We start from the raw sequence: 14,179 nt of genomic DNA, 5'->3' as shown, positions 1-14,179 counted from the left end.
GTATGGATGTTTGGCCCAGGTGTCCTTGTCTCACCTGGTGGCTCTCAGTCTCACCTGGGGTGGCCCCACCCACCTGTGAGCCCCCCCATGTCCCACCCACCTTGTGAGCACCCCCAATGTCACCTGATGTCCCCAGGTCTCACCTGGAGGTGTCACATGTCCTGCCCCAGTGTCCCCCCATGTCCTCATCTGTCCGGGTGTCCCTGGGTCTCACTTGGGGTCTCACCTGGAGGTGTCACCTGTCCCCCTTGTGTCCCCCTGGGTGTCTCCACCTGTCCCAGGTGTCCCCGTGTCTCATCTGGAGGTGTCACTTGTCCTGTTCCTGGGTGTTCCCATCTGTCCCAGGTGTCTCTGGGTCTCACCTGGGGGTGTCACTTGGAGTCTCACTTGTCCCTGTCCCCACAGCTCCGTGGATCTCCAGTCCTACATGGTGCGGGGGCTCAACAGGTGAGGGGAGAGGTCGGAGTTTGGGGATTTGGGATTTGGGGTTTGGGGTTTGGGATCTGGATTTGAGATCTGGGATTTGGATGGGGATGGGGATGGCGATGGGATTGGGACAGGATCAGGATCAGGATTGGGATTTGGGTTCAGGGCAGAGATGGTATTGGGATGGGACCAAGTTTGAAATTTGGGATGGGGATTTGGTATTGGATTTGGGATCAGGATTTAGGATTGAGATTGGGATCAGGGTGGGGATTGGGATCTGGATCCAGACCTAGACCAGGATTGTGACGGGGATTGGGACTGGGGTGGGGATGAAACTGGGATCTGGATCAGGATGGGGACAGGAGGGGGATGGGAACGTTCGGGAGGGGGACAAGAATGTTTTGGATGGGAATGTTTGAGATGAGGATGGGAATGTTTGGGGTGGGGACGGGGACATTTGAGATGGATGGGACAGTGACAGCAGTGAGATGACAATTCCAGAGATGGAATTGGGGCTGTATCCAACCGCCCTCATCTGTCTCTGTTCCCCATCCCGCACCCACCCCATCCCGTGTCCCCAATTCTATGTCCCCTCCATCCCTCACTGTCTCCTCATCCCACATTCCCATCCCAATTTCCCATCCCGTGGCCCTCTCCCCACCTTGTGTCTCTCCTCCCTCCCTCCCTATCATGTACCCCCCATCCCATATCCTAATCCTGTGTGCCCCCCATCCCATATCCCCATCCCCACCCCATATCCCCTTCATCCCACCCCATATCCCTACCCCATTTCCCCCCTCCTCATCCCATATCTCCCTCCTTACCCCATATTCCCATCCCATTTTCCCCCTCCCCATCCTATATTCCTCCCCAACACCCCCATACCCCACATCCCACTCCACCTCCCCATAACCCCACATCCCCATAACCCCACATCCCTGTACCCCCTATCCCTGTACCCCCCTCCCGCCCCACAGCTCCATGGACATGCCCCGCCTGCCGTCCCCGCCGCAGGAGAAGGGTCCCCCGGAGGTGCTGGTGCTCAGCCGCCCGCCGCTCGCCCGCTCGTCGCCCGCCTACTGCACCAGCAGCTCCGACCTCACCGAGCCCGAGGGCGGCCGCGGCGGCGCGCTGGGCGTGGGCAAGAGCGTCTCCATGCTGGACCTGCAGGACGGACGCGTGGACAGCATCCCCAGCCTGCCCGCCGAGCTGCTGGCCGGGGCTCCGGCCCCGGGGGGCGCCGGCCAGGGGGGGCTGCGGCCCGGCCGCCTCTCGCAGGGCAGCGCCTCCAGCCTGGCCCCGCCGCGCCTGGGGGTCCCCGAACCGGGAGGACCCCAACTGAGGGTCCCGCTGTCCTTCCAGAACCCCCTGTTCCACCTGGCCGCCGACGGGCCCCTGCGCGGCCCCGACGGCGGCGGAGGAGGAGGAGGAGGAGGGGGAGGCGGCGGGAGGGGCGAGGGGGGCGGCGGAGACGGGGGACACTTCGGGGGGGTCCCCCCGCCGCCCCTGCACGGCTACAGCAAGAGCGAGGAGCTGGCGACCCCTCCCCAAAAACACATCACGCACAGCCACAGCTACAGCGACGAGTTCGGGCGGCCCGGCGGCGACTTCGGGCGCCGGCAGCTGTCGCTCCAGGACACGCTGGCCCCTCCGCAGATCACCATCGGAGCCCCCCCGCCGCCCACCCCGCGGGGGTCGCGGGCGGGAAAGGGCGGCGGGGGTCCCTCGGCGCTGGGGGTCCCGCAGAAGGCGCGGCCGGCCAGCGGCAACCTGCTGGCGTCCCCCGAGCCCGCCTACGGCCCGCCCCGCTCCCGCCAGCCCTCCCTGGCCAAGGAGGCCTCGGTGGCCGGCATGAAACCGCCCGTCACCAAGCAGGTGACAGCGAGGACAGAGGGGACGGAGGGAGAGACGGGGGGCGCTGGGGATAGGGGGGCTTAGGGACACTGGGGACAGGGGGAGACTGGGGGATATGGGGACATGTGGGACAGGGTTATGGGAACATTGGAGGACACTGGGGGACAACGGGGACATGGAATATGGGGACATTGGGGATATGGGGACATTGAGGACAGGGGCACATGGGGGGTTATGGGGACATTGAGGACACTGAGGACTTGGGGACATGGGGGGATGTGGGGGGATATGAGGACACTGGGGATATTGGGTGTTGTGGGGGACACTGGGGGGTATGGGGATATTGGGGGGTGTAGGGGACATTGGGGACATGGAGAGATATGGGAGAATGTGGAGGTTGGGGATGTGTGGGGTATTGAGGGTGTGAGGACATTGGGGGCCATGAGGACATATGGGGACATTGGGACATAGAGGGACGTGGGGAAACACTGGGGGCATGGTGGTGAAAGGGGAACCAAACTCATCTTTGTGTCCCCCTGTGTCCCTCCTCGTCCCCTTGTGTCCCCACATCCCCATCTCCCCCATGTCCCCACACTCCCATGTCTGTGTGTGTGCCTGGTGTCCCCAATGTTCCCCATATCCCTCTGCTGTCCCCATGTCCCCCTCCTGTCCCTGATGTCCCCCTGTGCCCCTATGTCCTCCCATGTCCCCATGTCCCTTTGTCCTGTCACATCCCCATGTTCCCATCTTGCCCCACATCCCCCTTTTTCCCCACACCCCCCGATGTCCCTGCACTGTCCCCCTGTCCCCATGCTGTCCCTTAACTGTCCCCTTGCTGTCCCCATGCCCCTGCTCTGTCCTCACTCTGTCCCTGCAATGTCCCCATGTCCTGGCGCTGTCCCCTGTTCCCACAATGTCCCCACACTATCCCCGTGTCCCTGCTCTGTCCCCATTCTGTCCTCACACTGTCCCCACATCCCTGCACTGTCCCTACTCTGTCCCCGTGCTGTCTCCTCGCTGTCCCTGTGTCCCCTCACTGTCCTCATGTCCCTGCTCTGTCCCTGCAATGTCTCCGCAATGTCCCCACTCTGTCCCCATGTCCCCTGTGTGTCCCCCATGTGTCCTCCCGTGTGTCCCTCGTGTGTCCCCTCGCTATCCCGGTGTCCCCTATGTGTCCACTGTGGTGTGTCCCCACATCCTGCTTTTCCCCCACAACCCTTGAATTCCATGTGTCCCTGCTCTGTGCCCTCGCTATCCCCATGTCCTCTGTGTGTCCCCGGGTGTCCCTGTATCCCTACAATGTTCCCTCACTGTCCCCATGTGCCTGTGTCCTCATGTCCCTTCACTATCCCCATGTGCCCTGGGTGTTTCTCGGGTGTCCCCATATCCCTACAATGTCACTGCACTGTCCCCGCTCTGTCCCCGCTCTGTCCCCGCTCTGTCCTCACAATGTCCCCACACTGTCCCCTCACTGTCCCCGTGTCCCCGTGTGGTCCCCGTCTGTCCCCTGTGTGTTGCTTCACTGTCCCCATGTCCCCTCACTGTTCCCATGTCTCTTCTCTGTCCCTATGTACCCCCACTGTCCCCATGCCCCCTCCCTGTCCCTGTGTCCCACTCTGTCCCCTTGCTGTGTCTGTGTCCCCCTGCTGTCCCTGCTCTGTCCCTGTGATGTCCTTGTGCTATCCCCTCTCTGTCCCTGTGTCCCCCGTGTGTCCCCCATGTCCCCTCGCTGTCCCCCGTGTCCCCTCAGGCGTCCCAGACGCCGTCCACGCTGAACCCGGTGCTGCCGGCGTCGGAGCGCACGGTGGCCTGGGTGTCCAACATGCCGCACCTGTCGGCCGACATCGAGAGCGCGCACATCGAGCGCGAGGAGTACAAGCTCAAGGAGTACTCCAAATCCATGGACGAGAGCCGGCTGGACCGGGTAGGGGACAGGTGTGCCCAGGTGTGCCCAGGTGTGACTGTACAGGTGTGAGTGTATAGGTGTGCCCAGCTGTGACTGATAGAGGTGTGCCAGGTGTGAGGCGTACAAGCTCAAGGAGTACTCCAAATCCAGCCAGAGCCAGCTGGACCGGGTGGGGGGCAGGCGTGCCCAGATGTGCCCAGGTGTGAGTGATAAAGGTGTGAGTGATACAGGTGTGCCCAAGTGTGAGTGCACTCATGTGTGCACAGGTGTGCCCGTAGCAGGGTTTTAGTGGGGTTTTAGCAGGTTCCAGGTGTAACGGGTGTGCCCATAGCTGGGTTGTAGCTGTGCTCAGGTGTACACAGGTGTGTCAAGGTGTGAGTGATACAGGTGTGCCCAGGTGCACTACAGTGTCCCTTTGGCAGGTGAAGGAGTAGGAGATCCAGATATCACAGGTGTACCCATAGCGGGGTTTTATTGGGTCCCAGGTGTTCCCAAGTGTTACAGGTGTACACGGGTGTGCCCAGGTGTTCCCAGGTGTGCCCAGTTGCTTTGGCAGGTGAAGGAGTACAGGGAGGAGATCCACTTGCTGAAGGAGGGATGCACAGGACAGGAGGGTGTCAGGTGTGCCCAGGTGTTCCCAGGTGCGCTGCAGTGTCTCTGGCAGGTGAAGGAGTACAAGGAGGAAATCCAGGTGTAACAGGTGTGCCCATAGTGGGGTTTTAGCAGGGTTTTAGTGGGGTTTTAGCAGGGCCCAGGTGTGCCAGGTGTTCCCAAGTATGCTGCAGTGTCCCTTTGGCAAGCGAAGGAGTATGAGGGGGAGATCCAGGTGTCACAGGTGTGCCCATAGCTGTGCCCAGGTGAGCCCAGGTGTAACAGGTGTGCCCATAGTGGGGTTTTAGTGGGGTTTTAGCAGGTCCCAGGTGTGGCCAGGTGTGCCCATGTGTCACAGGTGTGCCCATAGCAGGGCTGTAGCTGTGCCCAGGTGTTCCCAGGTGCCCTGCAGTGTCCTTTTGGCAGGTGAAGGAGTACAAGGAGGAGATCCATGTGTCACAGGTGTGCTCAGGTGTAACAAGTGTGCCCATAACGGGGTTTTATAAGGTCCCAGCTGTGCTCAGGTGTCACAGGTGTGCCCATAGCTGTGCTCAGGTGTCACAGGTGTGCCCATAGCAGGGCTGTAGCTGTGCCCAGGCGTTCCCAGGTGCCCTGCAGTGTCCCTTTGGCAGGTGAAGGAGTACGAGGAGGAGATCCACTCGCTGAAGGAGCGGCTGCACATGTCCAACCGCAAGCTGGAGGAGTACGAGCGGCGCCTGGTGACGCAGGAGGAGCAGACGAGCCGCATCCTCCTGCAGTACCAGCAGCGCCTGGAGCTCAGCGAGAAACGGCTCCGGCAGCAGCAGCAGGAGAAGGACTCCCAGATCAAGAGCATCATCGGCAGGTGAGGGACACACGGGGACAGCGGGGACATTGGGGACACACGGGGGACAGAGGAACAGCTGGGGGACACTGGGGACATTGGGGACACACAGGGGTATGGGGACATGGGGACAGCCAGGGACAAACAGGGACTCCCAGACCAAGAGCATCATCGACAGGCGAGCAACACACGGGGACAGCGGGGACATCACTGGGGACATGGGGACATTGGGACAGCCAGGGGACACTGGGGACACACAGGGGTATGGGGGACATGGGGACAGCCGGGGACATGGGGACACTGCAGGGTCACATGCACATGGGGACTCCCAGATCAAGAACATCATCGGCAGGTGAGGGACACACGGGGACAGTGGAGACGTTGGGGACACACAGGGGACACCGGGACATTGGGACAGACAGGGACATCGGGGACACACAGAGGACATCAGGGATACAGGGATATGGGGACACACAGGGACACACGGGGACTCCCAGATGAGAAGCATCATTGGCAGGTGAGGGACACATGGGGACAGCTGGGACATCATTGGGGACACATGGGGATATCAGGGATACAGGGATGTTGGGGACATGGTGGACAGCCAGAGACACTGGGGACACACAGGGGTATGGGGGTACAGGGACACACAGGGACACACGGGGACTGCGGGACACATGGGGGACAACAGAGATACGGTGACACTGGGGACATGGGGACACACGGGGACTCCCAGATGAGGAGCATCATTGTCAGGTGAGGGACACACGGGGACAGCGGGGACATCACTGGAGACATGGGGACAACTGGGAAATACAGGGGTACAGGGACACACAGGGACATGGGGACAGCCAGGGGCACATGGGAACTCCCAGATCAAGAGCATCATTGGCAGCTGAGGGACACACGAGGGACAGCGGGGACATCACTGGGGACACACAGGAGACATCAGGGATACAGGGACATTAGGGACATGGGGACAGCCAGGCACACTGGAGACACACAGGGGTACGGGGACATCGGGGACACACGGGGACTCTCAGATCAAGAGCATCATTGGCAAGTGAGGGACACACAGGGGACAGTGGAACAGCCGGGGGACACTGGGGATGTTGGGGACACACGGGGACATGGGGACACACTGGGGTACAGGGACACTGCAGGGCCAGGGGCACATGGGGACTCCCAGATCAGGACCACCATCGGCAGGTGAGGGACACATGGGGACAGCGGGGACATCTTTGGGACACATGGGGACATCAGGGATACAGGGACATTGGGGACACACAGAGGTATGGGGACAGTGGGGACAGCCAGGGGAATGGGGACATGCCAGGGGACACAGTGGGGACACATCGGGGACACACAGGGATATGGGGACAGTGGGGACAGCCAGGAGACATTGAGGACATGAGGGAAATGGAGGGGGACACAGCGACACCAGGGGACACACAGAATGACACAAAGGACACAGGGACATGGGGACGCAGGGACATCAGGGGTACAGGGACATTGGGGACACAGAGAACGACACCAGGGACACAGGGACACAGGTACAGAGGGACACAGGGACATGAGGATACAGGGGACAGAGGGGACACAGAAGGACACAGTGGTGGTGACACAGGCACAGGTAGCACATGGGTGATACAGGGGTGTCAAGGGCCATGAGGATACAGGGGACAGAGGGGACACAGAAGGACACAGTGGTGGTGACACAGGCACAGGTAGCACATGGGTGATACAGGGGTGACAAGGGCCATGAGGACATCAAGGGACATGGGGACACAGCACCGGGCCACGTGTGTCCCCACATCTCTGGGGGTGTCCCTGCGTGTCCCCATGGCCTTGGGTGTCCCCAGGGTGTCCCCATGTCCTTGACATGTCCCAAAGGGTGTCCCCAGAGTTGTACCCATGGCTTTGGGTGTCCCTGGGCTGTCCCTGGGGTTGTCCTCATGTCCTGGTGGTTGTCCCCATGTCCCTGGGTGTGACCCCATGTCCCTGGGTGTGTCCCTGGGAATGTCCCCACAACCCAGGGGTTGTCCCCGTGTCCCCGGGGCTGTCCCTGGCAGTGTCCCTACGACCCGGGGGGTGTCCCCACGACCCGGGGGGTGTCCCTGGGTGTCCCCGGGGATGTCCCCGGGGGGGTGGCAGCATGACCCCGGTGAAGCCTGGCCCCGCAGGCTGATGCTGGTGGAGCAGGAGCTGCGCAGGGATCACTTGGGCGCCCACGACCCATCCGAGGGCCGGCGGCGGCTGCTCGACGCTCAGGTGGAAATTACAATGTCATTGCTCTGCTCCGTGTGACATCGGCCATCCCACGCCGCGCTGGGGGCGGGGAGCGGGGTGGGGGGGGCGGCCCCGGGGAGGGTTTGGGGGGGTTATTTGGGGTCTGTGGGGGGTATTTTGGGGAGGGGTTCGGTGCTCCTGGGAGAGTTTGGGGGGGATTATTTGGTCTCCTGGGAGGGGAATTTGGGGATTTTTGGGGGGTTTTGGGTGACCCTGGGGAGGTATTTGAGGGTTTGGGTGCTCCTAGAGGGGGATTTTGGGGGTATTTTGGGGGGGCTATTGGGGGTTTGAGGGAGGTATGGGTGTCCCTGGGTGGGTATTTGGGTATTTTGGGAGGCTTATTTGGGGGTTTGTGGGGGGATTTGGGGCTTTTTGGGAGGGGTTATGGGTGTCTCTGGTGTGGATTTGGGAGGTTATTTGGAGTTTTGGGGGGATTTTGGGTGTCCCTGAGGGGATACTTGGGGGTTTGGGGGGGTTATGGGGACTCCAAGAGGGGGGTTTGGGGGGTTATTTGGGGTATTTTGGGGATCTTTGTTTTTGTTTTTGTTTTTGTTTTTTTTTGGGGGGGGGGGGGGGGGGGGTTGGGTGTCCCTGGGTGTGGATTCGGGGGAATTTGGGGGGTTATTGGGGGGTTGGGGAGGGGGGGCGTTGGGGTGTTTTGGAGGGTTATTTAGGGTCTGAGGAGGGTATTTGGGGAGGGGGTTTGGGTGTCCCTGGGGAGATATTTGGGAGGGTTGCAGATGCTCCTAGAGGAGAATTTTGGGGAATTTCAGGGGTTATTGGGGGTCTATGGAGGGTATTTGGGGGTTTTGGAGGGGTTATGGGTGTCCTGGGAGGGTATTTGGGGGGAGGTATTTCATGTCCTGAGGGGGGATTTGGGTATTTTGGGGGGTCATTTGCGGTCTGTGGGGAGGGGATTTCAGGGGGTTATGGGTGCCCCTAGTGGGGTTTGGGGAGTTTTGGGGGGATTCTGGGTGTCCTGGGAGAGTTTGAGGAGGTTATGGGTGTCCGGGGCAGGGGGTTATTTGGGGTCTGTGAGTAGTATTTGGGGCTTTTCGCGGGTTTTTTGGGTATCCTGCGAGGGGATTGGGGGGATTTTAGGGGGTTATTTGGGGTCTGTGGGGGGTATTTGGGTATTCTGAGGGGTTTATGGGGGGCTCGGGGGGGTTATTTGGGATCTATTGGGGCTGCTTGGGGGTTTTGAGGAGGTTATTTGCGGTCTGTGGGGGATTCTGGGGGGTCTCCGTGTGTCCCCGGGGGGGATTTGAGGATTTTGGGGGTTTATGGTGAGTTCTGAGGTGGTTATTTGGGGTTTATAGGGGGTCATGGGGGATTTTGGGGGGTCTTTGGGTTCCTCTGGGGGGGTTTGGGGACCCCCGGGGCGGCTGTCACGTCTGGGGGCCGTGGGGGGACAAGAGGGGACCCCTGGCGGGGGCTGGGGATGCCTGGGGGGGACATGGTGGCACTTGGGGGGGGGGTGCAGGGGGACAGGGCCACCCCCGGGGGGACAAAGAGACTCCTGGTGGGGGAGAAACAGGGACCCCTGGAGGGGACAGAGCCACCCCCAGAGGGGACAGGCACCCCCTAAAGGGGGACAAGGACCCTCCCAGAGGGGACAGGGACTGCCCGGAGGGGACAGGGCCACCCTCAGAGAGGACAAAGGAATCCCCAGAGGGGATAGGGCCACCCCCGGGGGTACAAAGACCCTCCCAGAGGGGCAAGAACCCCCCAAAGGGGGACAAGGACCCTCCCAGATGGGACAGGGCGACCCCTTGGGGAACAAAGAGACCCCCAGAGGGGACAGAGACCCCCTCAGAGGGGACCTGGTGACTGCCAGGGGGACGTGAAGGGGACAGGGCCACTCCCAGTGGGGACAGGGCCACCCCTTCGGGGACAAAGTGACCCCCCAGAAGGACAGGGTCACCCATGAGGGGACAAAGTGACCCCTGGAAGGGACAGGGCCACTCCTGGAGGGACAGGGCCACCCCCAGTTGGGACAAAGCCACCCTTGAGGGGACAAAGTGACCCCCAGAGGGCACAGGGCCACCCCTGGGGTGACACCAGAGGGACATTTCAGGGCGGCAGTGACATCGCCCCACCCCCCCCCCACCCCCCCCCCCCGGCAGGGACAGTGCCACCCCCGTGTCCCCAAGCCCATCCCCCGTGTCCCCCCCCCAGCGACGGGGCCGTTCCTGCGCCCCCTCCTCGGGTCGGGGTCCCCCCGGTGCCACCTCAGGGCCACCCCGGTGCCACCTCAGGGCCACCCGCGTGGCGCGGTGGCCGCGGTGGCCCTGATGTCCCCTCCCCATGTCTCTCTTGTCACAGCTGTCCGTCAGGTAGCGCGGCCCGGCCCCGCCAGTGGCACCGGACCCTCGGCCACCGGTGACACCCCAGGTGGGTCCTTGTCCCCTCCCTGTCACCCCCCGGGCCGCACAGGGGGACCCTTGGGGACACGGAGCTGAGATGTCCCCAAGACCCTCTTGTGTCCCCAAGGGACGCCGGGAACCCTTGGGGACATGGATCCAGGTGTCCCCAAGTGCTCTGCTGTCCCCAAGGGACACTGGGGACACTTCACTGGTGTCCCCATGTCCCTCCCATGTCCCTAAAGGACATTGGGGACCATTTGGGACATGGATCCAGGTGTCCCCAAGACCCTTTTCTGTCCCCAAGCGACCTTGGGGACCACTGGGGACATGGATCTGGAATGTCCCCATGTCCCTCCCATGTCCCTAAAGGACATTGGGGACCACTGGGGACACAGATCTGGAGTGAGCCCATGTCCCTCCAGTGTCCCCATGTCCCTCGGGGACATTGGAGACTCCTTGGGGACATGGCTCTGGAATGTTCTCAAGACCTTTTTTTGTCCCCAAGGGACACTGGGGAACCCTTGGGGACATGGATCCAGGTGTCCCCAAGACCCTTTTATGTCTCTAAAGGACATTGGGGACCACTGGGGACATAGATTTGGAGTGTCCCCAAGACCCTTTGGTATCCCCATGTCCCTCAGGGACACTGGGGACCCCTTGGGGACACAGATCCAGGGTTCCCCAAGACACTTTTATGTCCCCAAGGGACACTGGAGACACAGATCTAGGTGTCCCCATGTCCCTCCTGTGTCCCCAAGGGGACATTGGGGACCATTGGGGACATTGATCTGGATGTCTCCAGGTCCCTCCCATGTCCCTTGGGGACACTGGGACCCCTTGGGGACATGGAGCCAAGATGTCCCCAGGACCCTCTTGTGTCCCCAAGGGACATCATTGGGGGCACACATCCAGGTGTCCCCAAGCCCTTTTTCTGTCCCCAAGGGACAATGGGGACACAGATCTGGAGTGTCCCCATGTCTCTCTTGTGTCCCCATGTCCCTTCCCCCTCCCTCGGGAACACTGGGGACATGGATCTGGTCCCCATGTCCCTCAGGGACAGTGGGGACTCCTTGGGGACATGGGTCTAGAATGTCTCCAAGACTCTTTGGTGTCCCCATGTCCCTCAGGAACCCTTGGGGACACAGGTCTGGAGTGTCCCCATGCCCCTCCCATGTCCCTCAGGGACACTGGGCACCACTGGGGACACAGATCCAGATGTCATCAAGACCCTTTTCTATCCCCAAGGGACACTGGGGACATTGGTCTGAGTGTCCCCATGTCTTTCCTGTGTCCCCAGGGGACATCAGGTACCATTGGGGACACTGATCCAAGTGTCCCCATGTCCCTCAGGGACACTGGGGACCCCTTGGGGACACGGATCAAGATGTCCCCAAGACCCTTTGATGTCCCCAAGGAACATTGGGAACCCTTGGGATCACAGATCTGGAGTGTCCCCAAGATGCTCCTGTGTCGTCCCCATGTCCCTCAGGGACACTGGGACCCCTTGGAGATACAGGTCCAGGTGTCCACAAGACCCTCCTGGGTCCCCAGGGGACATCAGGGACCACTGGGACATTGATCCAGGTGTCCCCATGTCCCTCAGGGACATTGGGGATCCCTTGGGGACATGGATCCAGATGCCCCCAAGAACCTTTTATGTCCCCAAGGATATTGGGAACTGTTGGGGACACAGATCTGGAGTGTCCCCATGTCCCTCCTGTGTTCTCATGTCCCTCAGGGGCACTGGGGACACTTGGGGACATGGATCCAAGATGTCCCCATGTCCCTCCTGTATCCCCATATCCCTCAGGACCCCTTGGGGACACCACCCCTGGTGTCCCCATGTCCCTCCTGTGTTTCCATGTCCCTTGGGGACATGGATTCAGGTGTCCCCACCTCCCTCCTGCTGTCCCCGTGTCCCTCCTGGTGTCCCCGTGTCCCCTGGGGACGTGGACCAAGGTGTCCCCATGTCCCTCCTGGTGTCCTCCTGTCCTTCCCCTGTCCCTGTGTCACATGGGGACACGGATCCAGGTGTCCCCACCTCCCTTCTGTGTCCCCATGTCCCCTGTGGACACAGGGGACCCTTTGGGGACACTGTCCCCGGTGTCCCCTTGTCCCTCCTCATGTCCCCATGTCCTTCCTTGTGGCCCCATGTCCCTTGTGGACACTGGGAACCCATTGGGGACACTGGGAACCCCTTGTGGACACCACCCCAGTTGTCCCCATGTCCCTCCTGGTGTCCCCATGTCCTTCCTGGTGTCCCCATGTCCCTTAGGGACACTCGGGACCTCTTGGGGACCCTTTGGGGGCACCACCCCAGGTGTCCCATTGTCCCCTCAGGTGCCACCATCGGCCCTGTCCTCACCCCCTGGAGGTGCCACCATTGTCCCCACCCCCCCCGGGGGGGGTGACCATGGTTTCGGGGGGGGATTTGGGGGGGTTGTCACCAGCTGTCCCCCAGCGCTGGCGCTGTCACCGTCACCATCCTCGTGTCTTGTGTCTGTGCCCATCTCACGGGGGGGAGGTGACACCGTGTCCGTGTGCCATGTCCTGTCACCGCGAGAGGGGACAACGGGAGGGAGGGGGCAGTGGGGGGTGGAGACAACTCGGGGGGGGTTTGGGACAACTCGGGGGGGGCGGGGTTGGGGACAGTTTAGAGGAGGGTGGGGACAATTTTGGGGGCGAATTGCCTCGATTGCCACAATGGGGGAGTTTTGCCTTCATTTTTGGGGGTTAATTTTACGGTTTTAGGGTGGGGGTTAATTGTAGAGGGTTGGGGTGAAGTTTTAGGGGTTCAAGGTTAATTTTGGGGGATCAAGGTTAAATTTGGGGCTTCGGGGTTAATTTTAGGAGGTCAGGGTCGATTTGGGATGTCAGGGTTAATTTTGGGGGATATGGGTTAATTTTAAGAGTTCAGAGTTAATTTTAAGGGTTCGGGGTCAATTTTAGGGGTTCTGGGTTAATTCCAGGGTGACTCAGGGATGATTTGGGGGGGGGGGGGGGTCAGAGTTAATTTTAAGGGGTCAGGATTAATTTTAGGGGGTCAGTGTTAATTCTGGGGGCAGTTCAGAGATGATTTTAGGGTTCAGGGTTAATTTTAAGGAGTAAGGGTTAATTTGGGGGTTCAGGGATAATTTTAGGGGGTCAGGGTTAATTCTGGGGCAGGTCAGGGATGATTTTGGGGTAGGTCAGCATTAATTTTAGGGGCTCAGGATTAACTTTAGGCATTCAGGGTTAATTTCAGGAGGTCAGGATTAATTTTAGAGGGTCAGGGTTAATCCCGGGGTAGCTCAGGGCTGATTTTAGAGGGGTCAGGGATGATTTTGGGGATTCAGGGTTAATTTGGAGGGGGCTCAGGGCTGATTTTTGGGCTCATCCACGTTGATTTGGGGCCGCCTCGAGGGCCCCGCGCCGGTGCCGCAGGTGAGTGAGCCCCGCGGGGTGGGGGGGGAGCGGGGCGGACGGGTCCCCCCCGTCCCGGGGACACTGTGGGGACATTTTGGGGACACTTTGGGAACAATCAGGGAGGCGGGGGCGGGGGGGTGAATGAGCCCCCTCGGTGCCTTGCAGGAGAGGCAGCTTTCCGCCGTGGGTGCAGCAGACCCGGGTGTGATTTGGGGGGCCGGGGGGGTCCCCGGGCGGCCCCCGCCTCCGCCCCCGCCACCCCCGATCACGGCCAACGGCTGCGAGCGGCGCGGCCCCGCTGCTGAGCACTGACCCCGCCCCGGGGGTCGCCGGGACCCCCCCCCAAAAAAACACCGAACCCGCACCCCCCCTTCAGCCCCCAGACCCCCCCAGCCCTGGGGGGAAAGGGGGAAAGGGGAGGGCGGGGGGGGGGGAAACACCCGGTGACCCCCGGGGTGAGGAGGAGGAGGAGGAGGAGGAGGAGGAAGGCGAGGGGGGGCTCGCCCTGGGGGGGGTCCC

The 14,179-nt window shown here is 61.5% G+C and overlaps 1 protein-coding gene across 1 annotated transcript in view; it reads left to right on the top strand.

Annotated features, from left to right (window-relative positions):
• The window catches only part of SYNGAP1 (synaptic Ras GTPase activating protein 1), a gene marked incomplete at its 3' end in the record, with an annotated part of 40,727 nt that extends 26,762 nt beyond the window's left edge, over nt 1–13,965 (top strand). Inside the window, exons 15-21 of the mRNA XM_083881801.1 lie at nt 406–447; nt 1,404–2,301; nt 4,031–4,204; nt 5,410–5,621; nt 7,771–7,871; nt 10,215–10,283; nt 13,826–13,965. Coding sequence (XP_083737927.1) covers nt 406–447; nt 1,404–2,301; nt 4,031–4,204; nt 5,410–5,621; nt 7,771–7,871; nt 10,215–10,283; nt 13,826–13,965 — 1,636 coding nt within the window. The remainder of the gene's footprint in view (nt 1–405; nt 448–1,403; nt 2,302–4,030; nt 4,205–5,409; nt 5,622–7,770; nt 7,872–10,214; nt 10,284–13,825) is intronic.
• Between the last annotated feature and the right edge of the window lie 214 nt (nt 13,966–14,179).

This window comes from Zosterops lateralis (genome assembly GCF_965231275.1).
Source record: "Zosterops lateralis genome assembly, chromosome: 35".
In the NCBI taxonomy this organism is placed as follows: Eukaryota; Metazoa; Chordata; class Aves; order Passeriformes; family Zosteropidae; genus Zosterops; species Zosterops lateralis.
The sequence above is the reverse complement of the archived record's forward strand: the minus strand, read 5'-3'. Positions and strand labels throughout refer to the sequence as shown.